Source organism: Gymnogyps californianus, chromosome 24 (genome assembly GCF_018139145.2).
Source record: "Gymnogyps californianus isolate 813 chromosome 24, ASM1813914v2, whole genome shotgun sequence".
Taxonomy (NCBI): Eukaryota; Metazoa; Chordata; class Aves; order Accipitriformes; family Cathartidae; genus Gymnogyps; species Gymnogyps californianus.
In genome coordinates, this window is record NC_059494.1 from 1108036 (window position 1) to 1119792 (window position 11757).

At 56.6% G+C, this 11757-nt stretch overlaps 1 protein-coding gene across 3 annotated transcripts in view; it reads left to right on the forward strand.

Annotated features, from left to right (window-relative positions):
* The window catches only part of GNG7 (G protein subunit gamma 7), a 75660-nt gene extending 69420 nt beyond the window's left edge, over nt 1-6240 (forward strand). For 2 of the 3 annotated variants that reach the window (XM_050910603.1, XM_050910604.1), the window contains 2 exons: nt 2266-2384; nt 5988-6240. In XM_050910603.1, coding sequence (XP_050766560.1) covers nt 2304-2384; nt 5988-6113 — 207 coding nt within the window. In that variant the 5' untranslated portion in view covers nt 2266-2303 and the 3' untranslated portion in view covers nt 6114-6240. Of the gene's footprint in view, nt 1-1365; nt 1393-2265; nt 2385-5987 lie in introns of those variants that run through there. The other variant, XM_050910605.1, reaches the window with a different exon arrangement.
* The last annotated feature ends 5517 nt before the right edge of the window (nt 6241-11757 follow it).

Consider the following 11757-nt stretch of genomic DNA (forward strand, 5'->3'; position numbering starts at 1 on the left):
TTTTCCTCCAGCTGCCTGCTAACTCTTTATCCAGGTGAACGATTGTTTTGTCAATGAGGAGTGAAGTATTTGCAGTAGGGAGGTCTTTCAAGTTCACGGTACAGATTTAGAAAGAGCTTGACTTTGAGACAGAGCTTTTCCCCAGTCCTAATGCTGCCTGCACTATTTTGGAGTGCTTCAAATCGAAGCAGGAGAGGAGGATCCTTCCCCCAGGGACCAGCCTGCTTCCTTCTCCCAATTTCCACAGTACCAGACTTTATTTCAACAGCGTGGCTTCCCATGTCGCCCTGACTAACGTCTTCCAGGACTGGAGAGGCGGAGATGTCTGAATAACCCTGCTAATTCAGGGAATCGTCCCATGGCCGAGTTGGTTACGCTGGCTGAAGCGCCGTTTGTTTTCTCCCACAGCTTTCGGTGTTGCAAACGAAGCTGAGTGCCGTTCAGGGATTGAAAAGCGCAGCGCACGTTGCATGCTGCTGCCAAGCAAAATAATCCCCAAGAGTGCCGTTGTGGTCTGGAATAAACTCCCTTAATGTCTAAACATAGGCGAGACAGCTCAAGTCTGCTAGGATTTTAGATGGGGCGGACACTCCCCTCTCTCTTCCCCCCAGTAAAGGCAGCAGTTCAGCATCTGCTTTGAAGCTGCCGGTCCTGGGGAGAAGACTGAAGGAGTCTCTAATTAAAGCCAGCACAGAAGGGCTGCAGTGGGCGGCTGGCTGGGGCGCTGGGAGTGCCGCTGGTATCTGACCCCGTGTTTGCTTTGGCTCTTTTCTGCTCCCAGCATCATCTAATGGTTTGTCGGGAGGTGGGAGGTGGTACTCGCTGCAGCCCTCTCCCCTATTCCCCGCCGTTATTGAATGGTCAGGGGCTGAGTCACTGCCAGGCAGGGCAAGGAAGTGACTTTTCCTGACACCTCTGCAGCAGCCCCACAGAGATGATCATAAAGAAACGACCTGAGAACGGTGTCTGGCCAAGGGAGTCCGGCTCGGACAGCGTGGCCGGAGCTGCCCTCAGGCGTGCTGCAGCCCTGGCCGCTGCCCTACAGCTCTGGCCCGAGTGACAGCAATGGATTATTTTGGTCTCATAGGCAAACTTCTTCAGTTGCTGCTTTTAAATTTCGAGGAAGGTTGTTTAATTGCCTGTGTTCTCCCTGCCGAGGCACCGAGCTGCAGTGTGGCGGTCGCAGGGACACGGCCCCACGTGCAGGTTGTACCCGGCCGGGTGTCGGGTACATTAAAGCCCCACGCTCAGCACGGCCGGGGATGAGTGCAGAGTTCGGCAGCTGGACGGGGTCCGCGAGACCCTTGGAGACCAGACACTTGGTGCACAGAAAGGGGTTGTGCTTCGGCAAAGCTCCGGCCCTGCTCCGCTCTGGCTCTGGCTCGCCCTGCGGTACTCTCCTCCTTTCCATGTTCAGCCAGGCCCTTATTTTACCCCATTTTTGTGGAAGGTTCATTTGAGACATGAACTATCGGTGCCTCTCGTGCTTCCGTATCCGTCCCTCTCTGTGCCTGTGCCTCGCTGCCTGTCCCCTGCTTCCATCCAGTGCTTTGGCATCTGAGAAACCTCTGCCCCTTGCCCGAGCCCTGGCTTTCCACCCAGCCTGGGACCATCTGTCACTCTTACTTAATTTCTTACTCTACTTTTTTCAGGGACATCGATTTGCAAAACGATGGATAAATAGCATAGGTCTGATTTTGTACAGTATCGAGCGTTTCTAGTTGCTGCTTGGAGCCCTGTTGTGCAGAGGAAATTCTGACACAGGAGTCGGGGCAGGACGAAGTGCAACGAGTAGATGAAAAGTGAGGGTGAACATCCAGGAGCTGTGTGTGGTCACGGTCGAGCAGCATTCCCATCCACCTTCCCGCTGCCTGGCTCACTGCGAGTGGTGCATGGCAGGTTACACGGGCTGGAAAATTTCTGTTCGCTTTTCTAGTCAGTCAGCTGAATGCATCTGGCAGGACTTTCTGCAGAAAAAGTTTCATTTTTCCCCTCTCGTCGGCAAGTTTCTGTTTGGTTTTTTTTAAATTAAAAAAAAAAAAAAGCCTGAAAAGAAGGCACCAAGAGGGCTGTTTAAAGGAAAGGAGAACTTGAAGCAAAATTGGGAAATGTTAAGTTGGTTTCATCAGTTTAGAGCTCGTGGAAGCCCTTTGCACGTGGCTGTCGGTGAGGACACGGTGCACAACCCTTTTCGAGATGGTGCACGGTGGCGCGGTGGCTTCATGCACGATGCCAACCCCCCTCTCCCCCCTCCTTCTTTTGCAGTATTCTCACGTGCTGGGGCCTGGAGCCGATGGCAGACAATGTCAACAACTAACAACATAGCGCAGGCCCGGAAGCTGGTGGAGCAGCTCCGCATCGAAGCCGGCATCGAGAGGATCAAGGTGAGCACGGGAGCTGGAGCAGCACGACACGTGCCGCATCTGGGGCGAGCAGGGACGGAGCGGGAAGGGTCCCTGGACAAGTGCTTTGGGTTTTCCCTCAGCACGTGCATGCTGCTGCGATGTCTCCGGCTCAGATAGTGCAGCATTTCTAGATGGGACCCATACCGCTCATACCAGGAGGTAAGGTTGCAGCCTGGGCAGCTTCTCTCGGGTGTCAGCGGTGACCACACGATCCAAGGGCAGACCAGCCACTGGAGTAAGTTCCTGGGGCTCAGCTGGGCACATGCAACCTGTGAAGGCACTGAAGCTGCAGGGGCCAGACCCAGCAAAGCTCTGCCGGGCATGCTCACGTGCATTCCAGTCTTGGTGCCCCATTTTTTTTGCAGGATGGCTTCACTCTCCCTATGCAGTTTCTCTCAGAAAGTCACTGCCTGCACAGTTATTTCTCAGCTGCTGCTATTCCCAGTTCTTGCGAATGAGAAAGGATGGTGGCACGCCTTCACCCTGGTTTGAGGCATGTTTATGGTAGAACTAGGGAAGGTTAATTTTGTGCTGCAGTTGTCCAGGATAGCAAACCGGAGTCTATTCTCAGCTGTGTGCTGGCTCACCAGCAATCTGCTGGGGCAGCAAAGGAGCCCCAGCAATAAAGCTCCCTTTGGTGCTGGGGGGTTGGAGCAGGTAACGTGCTCGCAGCCACAGCGTCCCCTGAGAGTCAGAGACTGGGTCCTCCAGGAGCTTTCACTCTATTCTGGGCACCAGCTCGGTGATTGCGGTACCCGGGCTCGTTCGGCCACGTGAGCTCTGGAGAGCAGCCTTTGCTGGAGACAAATATTAGCATGTGGGCAGCGAGGCCCAGCTCTGTGAGCAAGACACCCCGGGGCACTCTCTGAATTTACGCCTCTTCAGCCACGGAGGAGCCGCACTCGCCAGCCGGCTCTGCAGCCCTGCTTGCCCGTATCTGGGCTTCGCCTGCCTCGGTCGGCAGGGTGGGTCGGGCAGGCTGCGGTCGGGCTGCTCTGCTGCCCGTCCCTCCGAGAAACTCCCCGGGAGGGGAAGGAGGAGAGGAGAGATGAGATCTGTTCATGGAAAGTCACTTGTCAGTAAGTCACGCAAAGGAAAGCCCCGTGCATGGTGATGAAAGGCACAGTGAAACTGAAATACTGTAAAATGCATAGGTGTTAAATCCACCTGATAGTTTTTAATTTAGTTTCCTGGTCAAAGAATGTTTTCTTTGATTTTCAGTCCCCGCTACTTCTGCAGCAGCAGGTCCTCCGTCATCTCCGGTTTTGATGTGCAGGAGCTGCTGCTGCTTTGAATATCTTTTTTTTTTTTTTTTTTTTTAAAAGCCGTGAGGTTTTGTAGCTGTTTTTAGGGCCACCACTTTCCAGACTGCAGTGATGCACCCATCAGCGAGGCCATTTTAGGGAAGACAAAATAAATTACAGGTCTTCCCCCAGCACAGACGTTGCTGGCTCTCCTAAGAATTACCGTGTCTCAGCTCCAGGATCCCAAACGGTGCACGCCGAGGAGGAAGGAGGGTGTGTGTATACTTACCGACCTTTGTAGCTGTGACTATCTTAAATGCTGTGCTGGGAAAGAACAACAGTGGTGGGACCGCAACATGCTGCTATTTAGGCTGAGTGGAGAAGACGTGCTGTCTGGGCGAGCTTTCAATAAAGCTGTGATCCGCAAACCCAGCTCTCGGGCAAGCGTGCCAAGCCGGCCAGCTCCTAAGTACAGTGTCAAACGAGTGCTCACTCCTCCAGCTCCTGCTCGCCGTACCTCGCAGCGGAGGTCGGTGAGGCGCGCGTTTGCCTGCAGGTAGATGAGCTAATACACTTCTGAAAGGAGGGGAACGAGCTGCTCCGCGAGCTGTCGGCGAAGCTGTGCCAGCAGCGAGAGCGGCAGCGTGAGGAATGCCCTCCGATTCCTCCCTGCGAGGCCTGACGGAGCACCCGACGCTGCAGTCGAAGCAGAACCCTGCCACCGTGCTGCGATTTCCCTCCTCCCCAGCCCGAGCAGCCCGTACATCTGCTAGAGAAGAGCCAGGCCTTTTCTAGCGATGGCGTCTGGCTCATCCTTCCCTTCGCTTACACAGCTGAAGCTTTAAGAGATGTGTGGAGGTTTCCAGGCCACTTGCTCTCATAACAGGTTCAGCCGCGCTCCCGGCAAGCTAATCTCTTTCCCCTTGCTTTGCTCTGAGATTAGGAGTAATTACTGTCTTAGGTGAGTAATAGATTTAAGGCCGAGCCTTGACCTTGTCTCTGCAGAGCAGTTTTGCTGTTGGATCCCAATGTATGTGATAAGTGTGCTTAAGTGCAGGCCAGCAGCAGTTGGTGTTCATTAGAAGTGTTCATTACTGGTTAGGACTTATGCTTAATATTGCAATAATACCTAGAGACTCCCACAAAAGCACCTTGTCTGATGCAGTCTCTGGCCCTGCCTTTCCAGGAGACCCCAAAAAAAGGAGGAGGATGCCCACCCTGTGGTGCGGAAGCACAGATGAAGTGCTTTGCCCAAAGCTGCCGAGAACCGGGGTTTTGTCGCCGTTTCTCCTCCTCGCTTTGCACTCGCGGTTGCTGCTGAAAGGTTTAATAATGACGGCACGCAACTGCACGTTCCTGCTGGGCAGGTTGCGTCGCTCTGCAGGCGGCAGCGGCCGACGCGCTGGCCCTGTGCCGCAGCATCCTCTGCAAGGCCGCAGAGCGCGGTGAACCCCGGTAGCGCCGCGATGACAGCGGCGGAGCGGGGAGGTGGCACGTAGGTGCTTTTCGTCCCCCTAAATCACAGCTCAGCTCGGCTGAGAGGGGTGAGTCGCCCCGGTGCCGAGCAGCCGCGGAGATCCCGGGAAGGGAACCGCTGCCGTAAGGCTCTGCAGCTACAAGAGGTCACATCTGGGCCTTCCAGATGTGGTCTGGTTGCATCTATGTTTTGTGTTTGCCTTATGTTCAACCAGCTATTAAGTTAATTAAAAAAAAAAGGGCTGCTGTTGGTCTCCAAAGCTGCTGGCACCTCCCTGCCTGGGCTCTCCCCGTGCCTCCCGCCCTCCTCGCTGCCAGGCGGTGCGGCCACGTTGCTCGCCCACCACCGCGGTCCCCTCTCTGCCAGGCTGCTCTGGGCTCTCAGTTCCCAGAAGATGCCTGTGAACTAAAATAAGCAGAGCCTTAAGTAATAGTTTCTAACGGTTTCAAAACCTCCGTTTTTAACATCAGAGGATGGCCGCTTTCAAGCAGGCTTTTTTTCCTTTCTTTTTTATCCCAAAGCCCTTAAAAATGAGGACAATAATATCTTCTTTTAAATCTCTTGCTGTCGGCTGGGAGTATTTTTCCCATACTCATCGCTTTATTTATGTCAGACCTTGCAAACTTTTTTTCCATGTCCATTTCCCCTTTTCATTTGTCACCATCTCCGTAAAGTTTCTGTTACGAAAAGCTGAACCACAGTTGGGTCTCTTCCTCCCCGCGGAACTCGGGGGAGTCTAGCCCTGCCTCCTCCTCCTCCTCCTCCTCCAAGCACCCATCAGGCGTCCTTGGGAAGCGGTGGTGCTGCGCGGGCCTTCACCTGAATATTCTCACTAACCTTCTGCTTTCTTGCAACGTTTAGGTCTCGAAAGCATCTTCTGAGCTCATGAATTACTGCGAGCAACATGCCAGGAACGACCCGCTGCTGGTTGGAGTGCCCGCTTCGGAGAATCCTTTTAAGGACAAAAAGCCTTGTATCATCCTATAGCTTTCCTGGCTCCGGCGCGTGCGATCTCTCAGGCAGGGCACCGTTCTCCATCAACTGAAACCAAGCTACAAACTTACAACTGCGCCGAGGGGTAAACACTAAACGTTGGATTCAAATAGAACTTAAATCTCTCAAAAAAAAAAAAAAAAAAAAAAAATTGCCAAGCGGTGTAGGGAAGGGTGTCTGCTCCGGGGCAGGGGCCGCGCTGAGGGGGGTCAAAATTTAAAAACAGAAAAAAAAAAAAACAAACCAGAGTTGAGGGGTGGGGGGAGTGTTTTTAGTAGCGACATTCGAAATTGGTACGGGGGTGGTGGAGGCAGTGGGGGTTTTTATTGCACTTGCCCATGGGATGCAAGACCTGAGTATCGGGACCTCGCCGGTAGCAGACCTCGCTGGTAGCAGCTTTAAACAACGCTGGGAGTGGGGTCTGATCCAATTAGTTTGCAATTAGCGCGTCATTGCAGGAATTTGCTCTGTTTCTTGAGGGGGAACAAGGGAGAAGAGTCCAGGTGTGGGGAGCTCTTTTGTAGAAAACTAGTACAAAAAAGAAAAAAAAAAACCCAACCAAAACACGGCTCGAAAAATTGCTGTTGTAAATGGATGAACTGAGGCTGGGGGGAGGAGGATGGAGGCCGGGGGGCTCCCTCCCCGCGCCGCACGGCTCCGCTCGGACGAGGGGATGGCACCGCGGGGAAGCACTCTCCGGCGTCAGATCCGTCGGCCGAGAGACTTTCGGTGAGCGGCGTTAGGAAGCCCGAGGCATGGGAGAGCCCGGGCTCGAGCCCCTCCGATCGCTTCTGGGGTTTCTCTGTGTTGTCACCGCTGTTTTTCCCGCAGGGGACTGTACCGGGGGCGGGGGGCGGGAGGGGGCTTTCTGTTGTGCAGTATCACGTGAGAAATCTTTTAACATTGGCCTTTTGGAGAGTCTCAGTCCAAAACACTAAAATTGGCAGATTTACCAGCATGTCCCATCTCCCTTTTTCTCACCGAGAGCGGCAAGCGGAAGTCGTTCCGCTAAGCCCGGTTAATTCGGGGAGATGAGGGTAAGGCTGTAGAAGAAGAAATATTCCATTCAGTTCCCATCCCGTGGAAATCTTGAAATGCGATTTAAACGGGGAGCGCTTTGTTCACCGACGTTAAACGCACGCGCCGCAGAGCCGGGGATAACCTGCCGCAGAGCAGCCCGCGAGGAAGAGGGGACAAGCAGGCGAGCCTTCCTCCCGCTGCCCGCCGCAGAGCCCTGCGGAGCGATGGCAGCGACGGAGCCCAGCGGCTCCGTGCCGGGGCAGGCGGATGCTCGGGAGAAAGATCAGAGCTCAGGGATGTCCCACCGTGTCTCCCCTCGTCGCTGGAGCTGCCGTTGCCGGCGTGCTGGGTGCCCTGCAGCCCGTCTGAGCCGCGGCATCGCTCACCGGCTTCCAGCTCTGTCGGGGCGAGGATGGGTCCCGTGCGTTGGGTTTAAGTGACCGAGCCCGGTCTGCGTCCGCAGGGCAGAGCCTGGGGCTCGGTGGCTTCTCCGAGGACGGCGAACGCTCCCCGCAGTAGGCAGAGGCACGGTTCGGTTTCCTAACCAGCACGCCAGTACCCGTTCCCGGTTATCCTGAATGCAGGCACCCAACGTCGGTGTCTGATGACACGCGGTGCCAAGTTTCGGTTTTGGGAAGAGAAGTTAAAAAAAAAACAAAAAAACCCCACCTGATGTGAAATCCTGGGAATTTTCCCATTCCCCCAATGCTTTGGATTTGATTTGAAATGCCACGACCTCCCGCTGGGATGGAAGCGGCATGCGGCCGACCCCTTCATGGGACAGGGAGCGCTTCCCATGGCCGCGGCCGCCGGCAGCCCCCGGGAGAGGGGGGCTGGAGGAGACCCTCGGGTTCGGCTCTCGGGGAAACGCTGAACCGTGCTCACGCTTTCTGTCGTGGTTCAGTTGGAGGGAGGAAACCTTGCAGCCCATACTGGATGCTGCGTGTACTTAGACTGGTCGGAGTCGCTGGTGCGGGCAGGGCACTGGGAGGCTTTGCTGGCCGCTTTTCGGAGGCTGATGATGTTCCCGGGACTGTCGCTGGCTCCCGAGGCACAGGGAGCTGCGCAGGGCGATGCCGGGGGCCGGCTCGGAGGCAGGGAGAGGAGCAGAGCCTGCGGCCGCATGGCTGGTACCCGGGGAAGGCGGGTTGGCATCTTCCAGGAGGAAGGGCAGCTTCGGAGGGTCTTCCTCCTGCGATGCAGGGGTGGGCTGCGGGGGGTCGGGCTGAGCGCAGCCGGCCCCTCTCCAGCACCGCTGGAGGCTGTGGTTAGCAGAGCTGCTCCATTTACACTTCTTGGTTGCAGTTATCTCGCCATCACTTTTTTTAAGTACGCGATCACTTGCCTTTTTAAATGAAGTTTGGAAAAAAAAAAAAAAAAACATTTTTAACACTAACGCAAACCACAGCACCTCCTGCGCGCGTCTTGCAGCTGCTTTCCTGGGGTCCTTTGCTGATCTGAGCGTTTTAAACCTCCTGTCTCCCCCGCGCTGTGTCGTGGGCTCCTGTCCTGGCACCAGCCCTGTGCCGGCTTTGCTGGTGACCCCCGGGATCTCACCCCGTCCCGATGGGAGCGCTGGGGGAGGTGGAGCGGGGGGAAGTGGATTTATTTCCCTCTGCGGCCGAGCGTGTCCCCGGCCCTGCTCCCACCCCAGCCTGGCACCGCGCTGAGCATCGTCCGTCTGCCGAGGGCGGCAGCCCCGGCACAGCGACAGGCAATGCCTTTTTGTTGGTGGTTTTGTTTTTTTTTTTTTTTTTAAATCTTTCATCCAACATAACTTCAAGCTCTCGAACGCCACATCTGTAGCGGGAAGTGAGCACAGTCCTGAGGTGTGCCTGGGTTTTGCCACAGCAGGGCTTTCTCTTCTCCACGAGGGAATTTCCTCTGTCCTTAATCTAGTACAGTTCCAGCCTTATTTTTCTACTCCAGATTGCTGATTCTTCCTCTATGTTAGAGACCAGTGCATGGTGCTATAGCCGGTGACCCGGGCAAGCGCCCGAGCTGCAGGTCAGCCAGAAAAACCTGCGCTCTGCGCGGCAGCGAGCGAGCGGCCGAGGTTACCGCAGGAGCCGCGCGCCGCTCCTCCGCTCGAGACCCGGGCAGGGGCTGCGTGTCCGTCCCCCCCAGCCCTCATCGGCTCATGCTGCCCGAGGGGGCTCCCCCCTGACACCCCCACCCGGGCGGGTGCCAGCCCTGCCTGCATCCTGCCCTCCCCGGCCCCCGGGATGGCGACGGGGCGGCTCGATGCGGGATGCTCTTGCCGGCGAACGCCACGGGATGCTCTGCCGGCGAAGCCAGCCGGATGCGCCACGGCCCGGCAAACGGGGGTCAGTCTGCCTCCCCCCTCGTCCTTCCACCCGCGTGTGAGCCACGCTCGTCCCCGGTGTCTTGCCCGAGTCGTGCCGCGGTGCCGGCGGGATGGCCGGCGAGGGGCGAGGCGGCAGGTTTAGGTTCAGCATGTGGCTGGAACCGGGAGAAGGGGGGCACGGAGCGTCTGCTTGGGGGTCCCCCCCGGGAGCCTGGGGACGGGGCTGGGGGCTCCCGGCACGGGGATGCCGGTGGCAGCAGGGTCCTGCCGGGAGCCGAGCGGGGCGGGCAGGGGGCTGCCGGTGGGTGCTGGTGTCTCAGTGGGTGACTCGTTAGGTGGAAAAATCCTCGACTTTTTTTTTTTTTTTTTTTTTTTTTTTAGATTTTTTCCTCGTCTGAGTAAATCGGTGATCATACTGTAGATGTTTTTGTATAGCATAAATATAAGTGCAAATTACAGTAGTTGCTTGTACTTTGTTAGTGCATTTGCCAAAAAAAAAAAAAAAAAAAAAGGAAAAAAAAAATAGTAAGACACTTTTCAGGACTTTTTAAGTGCTCCAGATGGCAAAGGGGGAGCGGGGAGCAGGGAGCCGGGGCCTCCCTTGTGCCGCTGCCGGGGCGTGGGGCAGGCGGTGCCAGCAGCCCCGGCTCCACAAAGGCCTTTTTTTGGACGTAAACACATGCCCAAATCTGTCTGGCGTTTCTTTTTAGCATGTGGTGAAGGCGTTGCCAAAAATAGAAAGGAGAGAGACTGCAAAAGAAAAGGGAGAGAGGAAACATTGCTTCTATTTAATTTTTTGGTCCGTTTTCCTTGTCCTCCCCTCCCTGTCTCGGGGACCGTCCCGGCGGCGCAGCCAGAGCCGGGAGACGCCCGGGCACCCGCACGGCACCCGCCGACGCGGCTGCAAGGCTGGCGGGGTCCGGTGGCTCGGTGCCGGTGCCGGTGCTTCCCGAGCGTGGAGCCGAGCAGATCCCCCTTGCTCCGAGTACTTAAAAAGTCAACTTTATTTAACAAAGTAAAAATAACGCATTTACTTCATTGAACAGAAGCCACGCGTCTGATACTTCGCGCTCTTAATTTTTTCTCTCTGGTCTATTATTATTATTATTATTATTATTTGCCAAACTCTGCTCTTGTTGCCAAACGCAAATCAAGGTTTGTAAAGACTGTACTTAGGAAGTAATCGGTGTCTGTAACGTAGGCTCCTCATAACGTCTGCATTTTTGGATCTCTGATTTTTATTTCTGGTGTGCCATAGAACCGATTTCTTGCACAGTGTTTAATATTTTGTGGAATTGTTGTTAAGAAGTGAATTGATAACACAATAAAAAGGCTCACTTTTCATTTTGCCAGATGTCCTGCCCAGCCTGTCCTGCGTCTGCTGCGGGGGGGGGGACACCCGGTTCCCCGTGGGTGCTCGGGTGGTCTCGGTGCTGCCGGCTTGGGGGCACGGTGGCCCCCCCGGCCTCTCGCCCTTCCAGGAGGAGCCGGCTGCGGGAGGGGAAGTCGCTGAGAGCTGGGTAATGCCTGACCCTTCCTGCTGCTTTCTCCGGAGCTGGGTTCGGCGGAGACCTCCTCACCCCCTTCTTTGGGGCGTTTCGGCCGCCTTCCCCCTCCTGCCTGAGGCTGCCCGGGCATCCCGAGCGGGCGGGATGGGGCCCTCGCCCCGGGGGGCTGCGCAGGATCCCCTCGCTCTCCCTCCGCAACCCCCCCGGGGATCGCAGCCTGCAGACACAGCCGGGCTGGCGCGGCCCCTCGGGGTCCCCTTCTCCCAACCTCGGGGGCTGCTCACCCCACCCTGATGCTCCCCATCGCTGGCAGCTCCCGCCCTGCCCCGGCGGCTCCGGCGCTGGCCGTTTGGCATTGCGGGAAGCACCGAGGCCCTCCTGTTCCGTGGAGCCACAGCAAAGCGAAACAGAGAGCAGCGTTTCTTCCCTTTTCGGAGAAAAGGAAGGGACCTCCGCCTGCCCTGGCAGCGGCCCCATATCCCTGCTCAGCTTCCCAGCAGCTCCCACCCAAAGCAGCACCGGAGTCCGGTGCCGGAGCTGGCTGGCGGCAGCGTGCAGCACCACGGGGGCTGCTTTCCTGGAAGGCAGCGGCCTCCACGCCGACGGCTTTGGGGAGAGGCTTGGAGCGGCTCCTGCCCGCTCGGCCCGGCAGGAATGTGTGCTGCTGCATACGGGCAGTCTGGAGCCACGCTTCCTCTGCGTGCCTGGAATAGCTGGGATTTTTCAGTGTCTGACCCGAAATGCCGAGCTGGGAAGGGCGGCAGCGGGACGGCAGCGGGACGGGCAGCGGACAAGCAGCGGG